Here is a 15,880-nt window from a genome sequence, read left to right on the forward strand (position 1 = left end):
ATTGGAGATGCTGGGTGCCATAATTTAGGTAGGACTCTATCTTTTTGTTTGGTCTCATTCTTTATTGCTTTATTCCTTTAATTTCTTGTCATGTTTTTCAGGCTGTGCTTAAACCATTTCATTCAGAGCTTAAGAGGTGTAAATGCCAGGTATTACTTTCTGTTCAGGCATTTTGACATCTCATTTTTTATCTAGTTTGTTTCGAGCAGTTTTTCAAACTCTAAAGTGATTTACCTCATAGCCGGGCTCATTTAGTTAGATGTGAACACACAATCACAGACTAGTGTGGACCAAAACAACTTTACTGAGATCCTCTAGGAACAGTGGTCTCTCAGTGCAGTACCAAGCAAACTCAGGAGCGGTTTATGTAAGGAATGAAAATGATCCAACAAGCGAACAATCTAACTATAGGAAATACTGGGCTTTATGGGAAACATTTCTGCATGTAATTGCGCAAATACAGCATAAAAACAAATGTACATACAAATTAATACTGACCAGCTCACACAAGTACCATTCAATTGGATCAGTGATAATACTTGATTCAACCTCTTTATCTCTCATGATCAAATAGCGTTGACCACGTAAAAAGAAAAAAAAAAAACACTGGTGATCAGGTAGATCACACTACATACAGAGTGTAGAAATTGATACCCTAAGTGACTGATGATTAAACCTCCTAATCAGCTCCACAATGGTAATGGAGGCAAAAAAGTTTCTGCCGAATGAAAGCAGTCCACAGCATACCCTTTAGGGTGTTTATTTTTACTTCTGGTACTGAAGAAAGGAGACTAATCACCTTCTGATTTGGTTCAAAACACATGGACTATGAGAGAGAAAACGCGTTTAGTTTGAAATAATGGTTTTCAGAATCCAGTTTGGTATTTGCCGCATACTACAGTAAAGTACAAAGGAGTGGGAAATTTGTGCTTTTCTAAATTTTGGTATGTGTTGCTTCAATCTGCTATAAATATGTAAATATATATTAATGTATGAAAATGCAGAATGATAGCATATATCCATGTATTCAAAGAGTTAGGAGCAACAGACTAAACCAACAGCACAAAGTAGTAATCAACCCAGTATAGAGGTACTCTCTGTGGCAGAGCACACTAAAAAAATATACCCCTACACTCACATGGGGTCAATTTAAACTTACCAGTTAGTCTAACTAGGGGGCTTTCGTGCTAGGCTCTTCGCAGTTCTGCCGCTCACATATGGGGAAGCTGATATAAAATTTAAACAGTTACAGTATATTTATGGGAATTGTTACTTATGCATAATAGAACAATTTTACATTACAGCGAGTAATTAACCATATTAAAAAATAGTAAAACGTAATAATTTGAAAGTAAATTATGTTTCATGTTGTGTTAGAGCTATTCGTTGCGTAATACAATTTCATTCTGTTTGGCTTTGAAATTAACACGCAAATACTTTTTAAACTTACACTTTTACTGCGAAACTTGAGTGAAAACAATTTTTTGAATTAAATTTTCGTCAATATCGCATTGAGTTTTCATTCCTTGTTTGGACTTTAATTGTGACAACGCAACGTATAACTGCCCATGACTGAATTTTGTTTCTTTCTCTCTATTAAATAAAACAACTTTTTCGAATGTTTGGCTTTGAGCTTTGTTAATTGTCTTTGAAAAAGCTATTTTAACAGGAAACTGTTAACGTTTTTATACGAATGACATATCAAGATCTCCTTTGTTGTCTAATGTTATTCGCGGAAGATGTCCTACATTACCTTTCTTGGATACATCCTTCTTTCTACAGTAATTTGTGCAAAGGAAGACCGGACGGTGTTAACGGTTGGAGATATTCTACGGGATATTGTAAGTTGATGTTTCCATCTTTCACACGATCACCACCAGCTGTTTCAGCAGAGTCTATTGATACGTATTTAAGCAATTTGGCGTGTAACCGATCGACATTTTGTGCGTAAATTCGTTTGACTTCATCGTTTCTCAGTGCTAGGATTGCCCGTGTACTCATTTCTTCTGTTGATAACCCTTCGTAATGAAAGTCGTCAATAAGATTTGGACATAATACGTCTTCTTTAACTGTGAACTTAAAGTGAGGAAAATGTTAACATTTATAAGAGCTGAGAGAGCAGGAACTGTGTCTGTCAAAAGCATTCACGCGAATGAGAGGATAGAGTATCGTGTGCGTGTTTGAAATAAGGTTGAGAGGAGGGTGTGACTTTAAAAAATCTCATGGCCAAAGTCTTGTCTCGTGGGACTTGAAAAAATCTGTTGAAAAAAATTCTTGTCTCATCCCAGGATTTTTTTTAATATAATAGAGAGATATGCATGTGTTAAGACTTTAGGATGTAAAGTGGAGTACCCACAGAACCCCCTAGCAGATATAACGATGATGCAATATACTGAAAACACTGTATGTCGTATACTGCATGCATATATTGTATACACATTTAGTAAAAAAAAAAAAGATTATTTAACTAAAAATCAAAATATTAACAATACTGATATAAATCTTTTGGATATCACATCGTCACATTTACAATAATTGAAGCTGACACAAAAACAATTCATTTTACTCCATTAAGCAAAGACATAATTTGCCTTGGGGACTTTGCCATTATCCACAGACCAAAAGATAACTTTACTAAAAATGAACACCTTTTTATACCAAAAAATATTATATCTATATTCACAGTTTAAGGTTGCACTAAACTGATTTAACTTAAAATGAACAGGTTTTATGTTTAAGTACATGACGGCTTCACACACTACAGTATGTTGCCAGAGAGAATATGTTTCCCTAGGTGGGTTATTTTTGAGGACACCACACTTGGAAAAAATAGGTTAGAGTGGTTTGCTAATCTATATGTGGGGTTGTTTTCCAGAACTGTTTAAAAAAAAAACTAAGGTAATTTTAATGAAGGAGCTGCCTTTTCATTAGAAAAACATTGTAAAGGCCTTTAGGGAATCCCCACACATTTGTAAAGTAGGAAGAAAAAGTGAAAGACTTTTAGTAAACTCGTGTTTTCTGAGTGCTGCAGGTTTAATGTAGTGATGGAAGCTGATTCATGCTAGTTTGTTTTTGGTTAAATGGGAAAAACCCATTGAGCAACCCAATCACAAAAGCAATGATTTTTTATTCTTTTCAAAACAACATAGCTATTATATCTAGGATTAAAATGTTATTAATGTAAATCAGAAGTTTTCATTTAACTCAGTAATGAATGTGTAAATCATTAAACAATCTTAGTAAAGAAAACATTAGTTGTATATTCCTAATTCATTGTGTTTATTTTGTATAATCCGCATTTTTACTTAAAGACTATTTGAATGTGAGCTGTATCTAATGTAACTGGTACTATTAAACTAACCACAGTGAATAGATAGATAGATAGATAGATAGATAGATAGATAGATAGATAGATAGATAGATAGATAGATAGATAGATAGATAGATAGATAGATAGATAGATAGATAGATAGATAGATAGATAGATAGATAGATAGATAGATAGATAGATAGAAATTTGGGTTTTTACACACTTCTGCTGGATAACTCATTGGGTAAAAGTTCTCAATACTAGTGTGTCAGAGAGATGATACACAGCACTATTTATGGTTCATTATTAGTTCATTATTAGTGGCACTCAGTTATGTTTTCATTCTCTCCAGAGTGTGTCTCATAACTGAATTTGCCCTTTTAATTAGCTTGTTGATTTTGGTGGCCTCTTTTGAAGTAATGTTACTGCCCAGCATGGAAAATTACACTGGCCATCAAAGAGTTGTAGAAGATGTGAAGGATGTCACTTCCCACATTAAAATAGTACAGACTCCTAAGAAAAAGGCATAATGTTTGTTTTTTTTTTGGAATTGATTCTACTCATCTGCATGAAACCTTTTGGCATAATTGGATTAAGTTATTTCAGCATTTCATTATATAAATATATATACCTGTAAACATGTGTCATGTACTCTTTGTATTATTTGGCAGGTACTATATATATCATGTCCATGATCTGCTTCTCGCAACTGAGAGGGTGTGGCGGTTGTCTGCTGACTGGGGTAGCAATGAAGCCTCCGCAATCCACCTCTGCATCTTCCTCTTCCAGTCATACTGCTATCTAAGGAACAAGCTGACAACCTTCAACATCACACTGGACCAGCAAGGGAATGAGACAATTCAGTGTTACTAAAAACCCAAACTATCACAGAGTAAACCTGAAACAAAATACGTTAAATAAAGAGGCTGGCACCATGACATATGAAGCAACTCTGATGACTTATTGCATTTGTGTTCATTTGAATGGTACTGACAATACAGTATATACTATACAGGATGGCACTTGAAAAAATTAGATAGATAGATAGATAGATAGATAGATAGATAGATAGATAGATAGATAGATAGATAGATAGATAGATAGATAGATAGATAGATAGATAGATAGATAGATAGATAGATAGATAGATAGATAGATAGATAGATAGAAACTTTATTAATCCCAAGGGGAAATTACCCCGGTCTTAGTGTCAATGTCATTCAGAGGTTTAATAGCAATAAAAAATGAACATATGTTATATTACTCTTGAAAAGTAGGACATTGGACAATGTTATTAAAACATGCAAAGTTCTGATCACGGTAACACATTCATGAAAACAAACAATAGTCTATGGTGATAATCACCCCATTACTTATGAGAAATTTGTTCTTTATGATCTGCAATGTCAACAATGACCTCTGGGTACAATTGAAAATGTTTCTTCATTTTGATGGCAGTGGTAGGCCACTTCTTCCCCAAGTATTGAATAATCATCTTGCAGGACCACTTGAAATGGGATATTGGGATAATGGGATATCGAAAGTATATACATATACATCAAACATGTGAGATTAGGTTGAGTCTAATGAGGAAAGGTTGCTGTAATATTAAGAGGAAGAATTTGAAGGTGACACCAATAACTCACATTCTGCTTACCCTGGAGCGGAGGAGGATCATCTAGAGGACCACTGATGTCACTTCCACCAGGAGTCACGATCAGCCCATACCTGCCACTTCCACTCCACTACTTCAAGCCTCTGACTACATGAAGACCTCACCATTCATGACCTAGCCTTGAAGAGCAAACTCTTTTTTTAGCATTTGGCAAGAAGTCCACATTTTTGATTAATCATCTAAAGTCCTACACTAACCTGGATATTTATCTGGAACATCAGCTTGTTCCCCAACCTTTTATCATGTCTTTTTAATCCATTTTCAATATGTTGAAAAAAGAGATTAAAAGGTGACATGACTGAAGTGTTTAAAATTATGAAGGGAATTGGTCAAGTGGATTGAGACTGTTATTTTAAAATAAGTTCATTAAGTACAAGGGGACACAGTTAGAAACTTCATCCATCCATCCATTATCCAACCCGCTATATCCTAACTACAGGGTCACAGGGGTCTGCTGGAGCCAATCCCAGCCAACACAGGAGGCAAGGCAGGAAACAAATCAGCCCACCGCAGCAGTTAGAAACTTGTAAAGGGTAAATTTTGCACAAACATTAAGAGGTTTTTCTTCACATAGAGAATCACATACACATGGAATAAATTACCAAGTAGCGTGGTAGACATAGGATACAGTACTCAAAACACGACTTGATGTTATTTTGGAAGAATTAAGTGAATAGGACTGGCGAACGCTGTTGACCTGTTCTCGTCTAAGTTGTTCTAATGTTGTAATGTATGTAAACACACAAATATAAAAATGCAGTAATGTACAAAAGTCTTGTACATAAGACATTATTTTTAAAGTCAGTTATGTGGGCATTAAGCCTTTATTTGCTTGTAAAAACTCTATGGTAAACAGTATTACATACTGTATATGGAATGAGATTGGAAACAATAGTAATAGTAACAATAAATTGAAAGGAATGAAATGCATGGTGTTCTAAGCTTGTCCAGGGTCCTACACATTCCTGGTCTGACATGGTTCAGATAATCAGCCGCTAAAAATAAGCTCCTTTAGTAGCTGGTGCTCATGGAACAGACAAAGCTCTCCTGGGGAAGGCTATTTTGGGAGCCGCTATCATCCCAAGCTGTGCTGGCTAGGATTGACAGCACAAGTGTGTAGCAACGTACTTTGATGGTACTTTGAGCCAGCAAGTCCTAATCAAGGTTCTGCTCTAGGCTGTCCTCAGTCTGAGTCACGACTTACTGCATGAGAGGTTCGTCCGCACAAGAGGAGAAACCAAGTACAAGATTGAGATGGCCTGGCAGCTCTGAGGAAGAAAGAAACATCAAACTGGAGGAGGTAGAAAAGTTAGAAAAAGAGACACGAGAGAGAGATGGGAGCCGAGGAGGAGATCCTAGTCACCCTTTCTGGGGAAGCTCCATGGGGCTTTCGGCTACAAGGAGGTGCAGAGCACAGGAAGCCACTTTGTGTATCTAAGGTGAGAAACGAAACTGGTATCTTTTGAGAGGTACTGTAAATCTGCAGTCATTTTTTTGGATGGGTGGTGGTGGTGGAGGAGGAGAGCAAGTCAAATTTTAGTTTGCTTCACTACTGACATGTGAGCTGCCTGGCCCTGCTGAGCAACAATCATGGCTGTAACATTACCTTGCTCTACCATTTTCCAACCTCCGGCTGTTAAACTGAATTTGAAGGGAGTAGTAAAAGAGATGAAACCTCCAGTCACTGTCATGCAGGGTTACATGTGTCCAGAAATGTAATATCTATTCTGGGGAAGGGGAAAGCCTTCTATTTAGGGAATTTTAGCCTTACAGTAGAACAAGTTCTTGTTTCTAATATTGTATCTGTTCACTTTTTTTTTCTGGGGCTCTGATTTCTTCTTCTTAGTGATAGGGTGACTGGAGATGTAAAGCTCTCTTTCTTAATTTATTTAAAATCCCCACACAAAGACAGGAAAATCTATCATGATTCCTCTCTCGATAGCTGCCCCCATTTTTCTTGATAAATTAGAAGTATGAAATCACTTTGCAGAATTGTCATCCCAAAGCTATGACTATTAAGTTGACTGACAACACTTAATTCTTCTGGTGTGTTTTAGTGTGCCCCCTCCCTTGTTGTTAACTGCCAGGATATGCTCTGGACCTGCTAGACTCTGAGCTGGGCTAATAGGTGGAAAAATAGGTGGACAGAAATCATTTCATTTGCTGTTTGATAGTGAAGGCCTGTGGAATTTGATATCGGAAATTAAAAAGACGAGTGCTCAGTCAAGGGATGTAAGAAAGCACATTAATGTATGGTACATACTGATACCTAATGAGTTTATGTGCGCCCAGCTAGGATGTGAATAACAGCATAATGTGATCTTTCCATATTGTTTACCGAAAAATCATATAGAAAGCACAAGGAAGTATTCAGACATGACGGTGATGTACCAAATACTGGAAAAAAGAATTTCTATAAAAGCCCTTCATTTTTTCACAATTTCAAAATAATGTGGAGAGACATTCTCCACCTCGGCTTTTCTAACCCTTCCTTTAGTTTGCAGGTTACAACAATAACATAATATCACAAACCTTTTCATATTCTGGATTTATAATTTTAAGTAACATTAGGGGTGCAAGCTTGTCATGGCCCAGCATACTCCACCTATGTGTGGATAACATAATTTAAGTTGGACGGATAAGTCCAAATTTTCAGAGGACATGCTGCTGTTTCTTTAGTGCTGTGTTTTTATGAGCATTAAGTATGCGTGGCCTCAAAAGGCCCCCCTGTAGTGCACTTATTTTATTTCCAGATCACACCCCACCCAGATCACAAGTGAGCAGCTGAGCAATCATGCTTTCATTCTTGACACTTTTCACACAGAGCTTCATCTACACTCTTAAAAATAATAGTTCTTTAGTGGCACATTACTGGGTTGTATCGTTCCTCATAGAACCATTCCTTTCTGGGAAGGGTTCTTTTCATATGAAAAGGGTTTCCTACGCTTTGAAAAATTTCCTAACATAGAAATCTTTAATGTATAGTAAGCTACCTTGCTGCATATTAACAGATCAAGAAAACCTAAACAACCACTGTGATTGTATGCGTCCAAATCCTTTTTAAATCGAGAGCTTATTGGTATTTCTCTGATTTGTTATCATCTATTCATTGTGCCTTATGGAGCCTGTTTCACATCCAAATAAATAAAGGTTCTCTCTGGAGCTTTCACTTTGTATGGTTCTTTATGGACCGAAAATGGTTCCCTTATGGTATTGCTCAGAAGAACCACTTTGCCACCTTTATTTTTAAGAGCATATCCAGCTGACTGCATTATTACTGCATTTCCCAGAAACCTCTGGGCATGAACTAGTAAATTTCATCCAGCATTGTTTCACTGAGCCATGTCATCACAAAAGCTGTGAAGGACTAGCAAGGACAGCTGACAACACTAAAGGAAGCACAATCTGCTATCTACACTTGTCCACAGCACCCTAGCCTCTTGTGTGTCTCTTTTCCTGGCGCTTTTAATAGTGCCTTATCTCTTCCTGTACTTTAGTCTTGGGTTTTTAAGAATCTGTATTCTCTGTAAATGACCGTAAATGACCTCTGCCATGGTGCATGACTGGTATTGTGTGGGGCTTTGATCCGATTCAATATAATCTACACTGTGATCAACTTATTCATCTTTAGCAGGAAGCTGTGCTTTGAGTGTCATGTAAAAAGAGATTTCTCACTCCATCTCCACATATTTTACTTTGACTTATTAGTATGATAGTTCTCCCTGTAATCAGTATGCCTTACTCTCTGTCTGTGTGGTGGTCTTCTCCATTCCATCTCTCTGATTTTGCATTATCACACACACATTGCTTTAACATTTCCTTCTTTGTCTGCTCATTAGTTCATTTTTCCTTTTTTGTTTGCATTTTGCTCTCATTGTACAGATGAATTGGTCTGGCTCTTTCTTTAACTGCATTTCTCTAATCAATATCAGAAATTCAGTCATCTTAAATGAAATAGCATACAGTGTGGAATTTGAGTCTTCTAGTATCATCCATCAACCATTTCCTTAATCCATCTCTCTATTATAAAAAAATCCTGGAAAGGAAAAGCAGGGCGACGAGACGTGATCTTCTTGTGAGTTCTCGGAAGACCCACACTTAAAAGACCCACGAGACAAAAGAGACTGGCTATAGAGCATCTCGCGGGAACCATAAACATGAGACTTGGTGCCAAGAGATTGTCCCAGGGCCGTCTCGCGGGGACGTGGAACATAATATTCTTGGAAGACACGCCCTACTTACAAACAATATCAAATAAGAGCACGGCCAGCAAAACACTCAGTCGTGTAAAGGCATGTAGCACATACAGATTCTGTGCTCTCAGCACATATAAAGCATATAAGGACCAATGTTATTATAGTTTTGCCTTTTTATATAAGTTTTTATTTCTATATTTATTTCTGACCTTACTTGGAAATTCAGTTTAGTTTTAGTTTTCCTTCATTGTGTATTTTTAGTTTTAGTTTAGTTTTTATTTCACATTTCTATTTTATTTTTATATCTATTAGTTTCAGTTTTAGTTTTAGTAATTATGGCATGGAGCTCCTATTGAGTTTAGTTTTGTGTCACAATCAGACAGAACTGTACACTTAACAGATTTGGATACGAGTTTAATGTTAGTGGAAGCTTACTACACTGCCTGGTTTACTATCTGGTTTTACTTTTGTCTGATAAAAACAAACATAATCAAAACTAGATACTGAATATGAACAATTTTACACAATTTTATAATTTTTAAAATAATTTGTCATGAAAATCATGGGGGCTTAGGAAGAACAGAGCTCTTAAACTTGAATGAGTGTGCAGACCCCACCTTGCTGTATTGAGGGAAACAAAGAAAAACAAGCATGTAGTGCGAAGGTTAGGGGTAGTGAGACTTGAATAGCCAATACATAAAGGACAGTAAACCCATAATGAGCAGAGCAAGAGCAGGTAATAGGAGTATGAATAGGCATAAAACAACAGAGACAGCATCTGAGATTAAGAACAATAGATACAGTACATTATCTAAAGCTGTTTATCCAGAGCAGGATCACAGGAAACGTGGGGCCTACAGCAGCAGGTTAGATGTAAGGCAATAAAAACTCCCTGGTATGCAATATGTATGATAAGGCTGATGTTAAGAACAAAAAGATTATGATATTCCAACTATCTACTTTGAGAGAGAGAGAAAAACATTGAAAAAAGGGAGACAAATATTTTAAAATATAATCCTGCTAATGGATTACTTTCACAATATCAGGTATTTTGAGTTGTGAATATGAAATAAAAAAGATAAATGAATAAATCTAGAATAAATACAAAAAGCCATTAGTGTGTTTAGTTTTTCATCGCTTGGCAGACTCTCTTCACCTACCTACCTTTGTTTGTATTGCTTTGTTGTGAAACGATGTTTTTAAAGCAAAAGTGATTGGTCAGTAACAATATGCTGATCTTGTATGATGACCTTGTCAGTCTCTCGATCAGCGCCATTTTATTTTCAAAAATTGGGAGTGGCCTCCTCGAGACTTTCTCATATACTCGGATATGGGGATGGATATTTGAGGAGTAAACCGCAAGACAAGGATTATATTTTTATATTATGTAAATTAAAGAACCATCAACAACAAATCACATCAAATTAATAATATATTGAACAATTACTATAAAAGTAAAGTTGAATAAATCGGACTCTGCAGCCGCTTGAATAAAAAAAAAATCGAGTATGTGTTCAGGTAAAGTACTACTTCCGGGTGATGGATTTGGTCCAGAAGTTAATACAGATCTACAACAGTGGTGTTACAACCACATGCCGAATTTCATCCATCTATCTAGTTGCATTTTTGAGTTATCGTGTTTGTACACACACGCATACAATTCCAAAAAAACAGTATTTTTGGACTCTGAGACATCTATAATGTCAAGATGCATCAAAATATTGAGGTTGAATTTTTTCATGATTACTACACTTTCTCTATACTTCGTATATGAGAAAGTAAAATCGATTTCTCCTGTGCGAAGGGGCAGGTTAATTACCGTCAACAAAGAGCAGTCACCTGAGAAATAAACTGAAACGTTACTCACTCGTGATTTTTCTCTCCATATGGTAAACGTTTTGTTGAGCTGCACATTCTGATTGCAGCCGTTTGAATTACATTTTGATATACAACAAGCACAAGGAAAGGCGGCACAGTAAATCACTTTCCATTTCACATGCTTTACGCACCCGCACTCAGCTCGCTCTGTCACCACAGTTGCTGTGTGAACAGCCGCTCTCCGTCACCAGCCGCCGATCACTGGATGAATATGTGCGGGCGGCTCGTGGGGGATGACTTTCTGTTTTAGGGTTAAAGACTAACGGCAAGAATATTCATTCAAAAATGAAAACTAAAAATATTTTAGTAAATTATTATTTTATTTCAGTTAGTCTTTCCATCTACTTTAAGAGTTTCATTTAGTTTTAGTTTTTCATTTCGGTTTTGTTAATTATTTTATTTCAGTTTACAAAAATGTTTTTTTAATAATAGTTTCAGTTTTGATTTTAGTTTTCATTAACTATAATAACCTTGATAAGGACAATACATTCTAGATGAAACGTCAACGACTAAGCAAAGAAGAAAGAGCAGCATGGAGAAAAGACACAAAAGTGTTGGAGAGAAAAAAAGGCAGATAAGAGATTATGAAAGCAGTGGAATTCGAAAGGCTCAAACAAAGGATGGCGCGATGCACATGCAGAGAAAGGTACAGAATATGAAAGCAGTAAAATTCGAAAGTATTGTAGCATCCCATCCAGGTTGAAGCCTTTTTTGTTTTAAGTGACTGTTAGGTCCAATTGAGGGAGGGCGGAGTACAGCACGGAAGACTGATAGCAGGGTATTGACTGATGCGGTAAGGGGGAGGCGAGACCCAGAGGAGGAGGGGTTGGAGAGGGTGCTAAACAGTTGTGTTTGTGGTTACGAAGTCGGCGATTGTTCAAGTAAAACTTTTGTGACGCTTTATTACGTCAGTCGCTACAGTATCAGAAAAAAGATAGTAAAGATCGCATTAGTGCATACAAAAGGAAATTAATCATCAGAACCAGGTGTAATTGAAAAAATAGCAGGACAAATCGAGGTCAGAAATAAAAGGCAAAGAGTGGAAAACAAAGTCTTTTTGCCTTTGCATCATTCAATGCACAAAACGTGGATTTACACAATAATGGACCATACGCTATGAGAATCTGTGGTCCCGCAACAGTTAAAGCAACAACACGGAGAAGCAATGTAAATTTTAACAGGTGACAAGAAAGGTAATGTATATATATATATATATATATATATATATATATATATATATATATATATATATATATATATATATACTGTATATATATATATATATATATATATATATATATATATATATATATATAACATTAGACACCAAAGGAGATCGTAATATGCCATTCGTATTAAAATGTTTACAGTTTACCGTGAGAATAGCTTTTGCTATGACAATTAACAAATCACAGGGACAAACATTAGAAAAAGTTGGATTATTTATTAGAGAAACAGAAACAATATTCACTCACGGGCAGTTATACATTGCATTGTCACAATATGTCTCCAAAAACGGTATCAAAATTCAATGCGATCTTGAAGAAAAGGTAATTCCAAATATTGTTTTTAATGAAGCTTTAAAGTAAAAGTGCAAATAATGAAATTGAAACAATTCCAAAGAAAAAAATAATCTTTTAAAATTGTATATCCGATTAACCAAACACAGAGGTTGGCGAGCAAAGCGAGCAGGGGGTGGAGCCCCCTAGTTTTTTTTAAAAAAAAAACAGATTAACTCCATAATCCAGAAGTATCAAACACAAGCTGAAGATCAACCCTGGTGACAATGCCGTATCACCTCAGAAAAGTCACATCCGCTCAATAAATCCAAACACATCCAGTCACTCTTACCTGAATGTCACTGGGCTAGGAAGCAGAAAAGGAAATGTACAGAATATACATTTCCTTCAAATAATGTAAAATTATGTAAAAAGAAACCAAAAATAACACAATAATATTAAAAACAAAGAATCATTGTAAATGCTAAATTTGTATGAGCAACAATCAAAAAATGAACACAGAGACAGCAGGTAAATGCATGGAATGGTCAAAAATATTTACATTAAGAAAACAAATGAAGTAATATAAAAAAAATGTCAAAAATACCACATTCAAAAAATTCAACATTAAGAAGGAACATATAAAGAAAAAAATCAAAAATAAAAGACAAATATAATACATTTAGAAATGGATCACACATGATGAATTGACATTAACAGAAATAATGAATAACAGTTTTAGAGACAATAACAAAAAGGTAACACTTCAAAAATGCATCTCTTACTCATTTACTATTATGTAACAACATTAATATTCACTTCTTTGGATCTCCATAACACATACACAGCATCTGTAGTGTTTATTCATCTTTGTGACCTGATAACAAATGTCACTTTGCAGTGCTCTGTGGTGGCTTCACTGAGACACAATTCTCCTAATGCTACATATTTAGTACAAGGCCTGTGAATCCTTCATATTGATAAGTAATTTTACCATCATGTCAATACTCCACACTGCACACACACATAAATAACTGATCTACTGATGTTTTATAAATGTCATGGAGACCAAAAGAAGCCATGGTAAAGGTCTTGTTACTTAGGAGTACATGAGTAATCGATACATTTTTGCAGTACCTAAATTAAAGTGTTACCCAAATAAAACTAAAGTAAGCAATTTTACACTTGACCAGTTTCGCTAAAAATAATTAAGACTCAGTCATTTCACAACGCTTGTAACTGTGCCAAGTGTCATTGTTTTATTGAATGATTCTGACTCACCTTTTAACTTAGAGAAAACAACACTCTAAAAGTGATTAAATGGTATTTAAGGATGCCTAAAACGAGCAAACTCACTGAAAACCTGAAAATGAAATTTTGACAGTATCACAATTATACCCTTATTTATACGGGACCATAGCAGTAGAGTGTTGTACTGTGTTAGCCATAGATTGATACAGGAGAAAGTAGGGTGAAATGACACCTTTTATTGAAGGGGCCTTAGCTACCTCGAAAGCTTGCATTTATAATCTATTTAGTTAGCCAATAAAAGGTGTCATTTCATCCTACTTTCTCTTATACAGGTGCTCTACACAATAACATGCAGTGAATACACTTGACTTGAGCATTCCTAGTTTTCATCCTCTTTCTCTGTACGTTTAGCATTCGTTTGCTCAGAGGTTGATTCGCTTGCTCCTTCCTGAGCAGCTCTTCTTTTCTCCACCCCAGTAGCCCACTGCTTCTCTTCTTTCGTTGGCATCTTTTTGCATTAAAACTGATTAAGTCAGTGGTTGTGTTGCAATTACTTAGTATGTTTTCATTATTTTTTTCACTTAAGCTGGCACTTAAGTCTTCAATTTGCCTCAAGAATGATTTAAGATATGAAGAGGTAGGGGAAGAGATGGCGAAGTTTGTAGGGATGAGAAAGGCGCCTGTACACATGTACCACATGGCCACCCTCCTGGCTGCTGCCGAGAGTTGATTCTACAATAAGATAAATTAAAAATAAAAAGAGGAATAACCTTGGAGGTCAATCATCACCCCTAAAGCGGATAGTAGACATCATGTAGTATATGTGTACCAAATTTCAGGTCAATAGGTCAAACAGTTTTCAAGCTACATGTGATTTAATATCTTGGACAGACAAACGGACAGCCATGGTAGCATATTATATACAGCAGCGGTTCTCATACTGTGGGGCATGTCCCCCTAGGGGGGCGCGAAGTAACAAAAAAGGGGGCACAAATGTTGCCATATGTAGCATAATTTCGCTATTCGTAGGGAAATTTTAAACTTGTAGTGGTGCATCGGCAGCAAAAAATATAGGAATAAATTTTATTAGGGTTTCAAAAAAATGTTAGGGGGGCGCGATTAAAACTTATGAAAACTCAGGTCGCAAATACTTAAAGGTTGAGAAACGCTAATATACAGTATAAAGATAAAGCAGAATCTACTTGAGTGACTTTGCTCAAAATCAGTTTCTTTGTACCACTTATAATGCTAATAATGTGCAAGTTTGATTTGGAATGATTGATTTGTTTTTAATTTATTATATCCTAAGGTTCACATCCCAACACATGGAGCAGCTCACCACGCCAAAGTTGGTTAAATCATGTGCTGGAATGGCTACAAAATAGATACCCATTGAAAACCTAAAGTCGAAATTCTGACCCTGTCACAATATTTTCTCTGTATACTCGAAGTATAAAGGAAAGAAAACATGATAGCATATGGCATTACACATAAGTATGTGAAAGAGGATGGCATTTAGAAATTGTACATTTGTTGAAACAATTTCAGTAAAGAAGTAATGACCATTTAGGAGATCAGGTTGTGATCATGTCATATGATTTCATTTTGAGACAATGTTCACTTTGTATATTTTATTTCAGTAATTCAGTGGTTCAGGGATTCAGCATCTTTGGCTCAAATTTCACAATTTATTGTTGCCTATGTGGGATTTTCATATTTTCTTTGTGTCTCTGTGAGCTTGCCCCTGGTTATTCCCATTTTTCTCCTACATTCCCAAAGACATGTGCATTTTAAATGGCATTTCTGCAAAGGCCTTTTTGTAGTGTGTGCATGACTGGGCTCTACAATTTACCAGATTTATGACAGGAACAAAGACTTGGACCCTCATTCAAACACTCATACTACACCAATTTAGAGTCAACGTCAACTTTACCCACTAATATTTGTGATAGTAATGTGAAGGGAATGTGTAAAATTCCACAGTACCAATGATAGAGGTATGATCTAAGTTCTGGACCATGAGGCCATGAAGTAGCAGAGCCAACCACAATTTCGCTATGCCAACTGTCTT

At 36.0% G+C, this 15,880-nt stretch overlaps 1 protein-coding gene across 1 annotated transcript in view; it reads left to right on the forward strand.

The window, feature by feature from the left end:
• The first annotated feature begins 6,110 nt into the window (after window positions 1-6,110).
• synpo2la (synaptopodin 2-like a) overlaps window positions 6,111-15,880 on the forward strand; it is a 65,687-nt gene continuing 55,917 nt past the window's right edge. The window contains exon 1 of the mRNA XM_028795165.2: window positions 6,111-6,424. Coding sequence (XP_028650998.1) covers window positions 6,320-6,424 — 105 coding nt within the window. The 5' untranslated portion in view covers window positions 6,111-6,319. The remainder of the gene's footprint in view (window positions 6,425-15,880) is intronic.

Source organism: Erpetoichthys calabaricus, chromosome 2, assembly GCF_900747795.2.
Source record: "Erpetoichthys calabaricus chromosome 2, fErpCal1.3, whole genome shotgun sequence".
Taxonomy (NCBI): domain Eukaryota; kingdom Metazoa; phylum Chordata; class Cladistia; order Polypteriformes; family Polypteridae; genus Erpetoichthys; species Erpetoichthys calabaricus.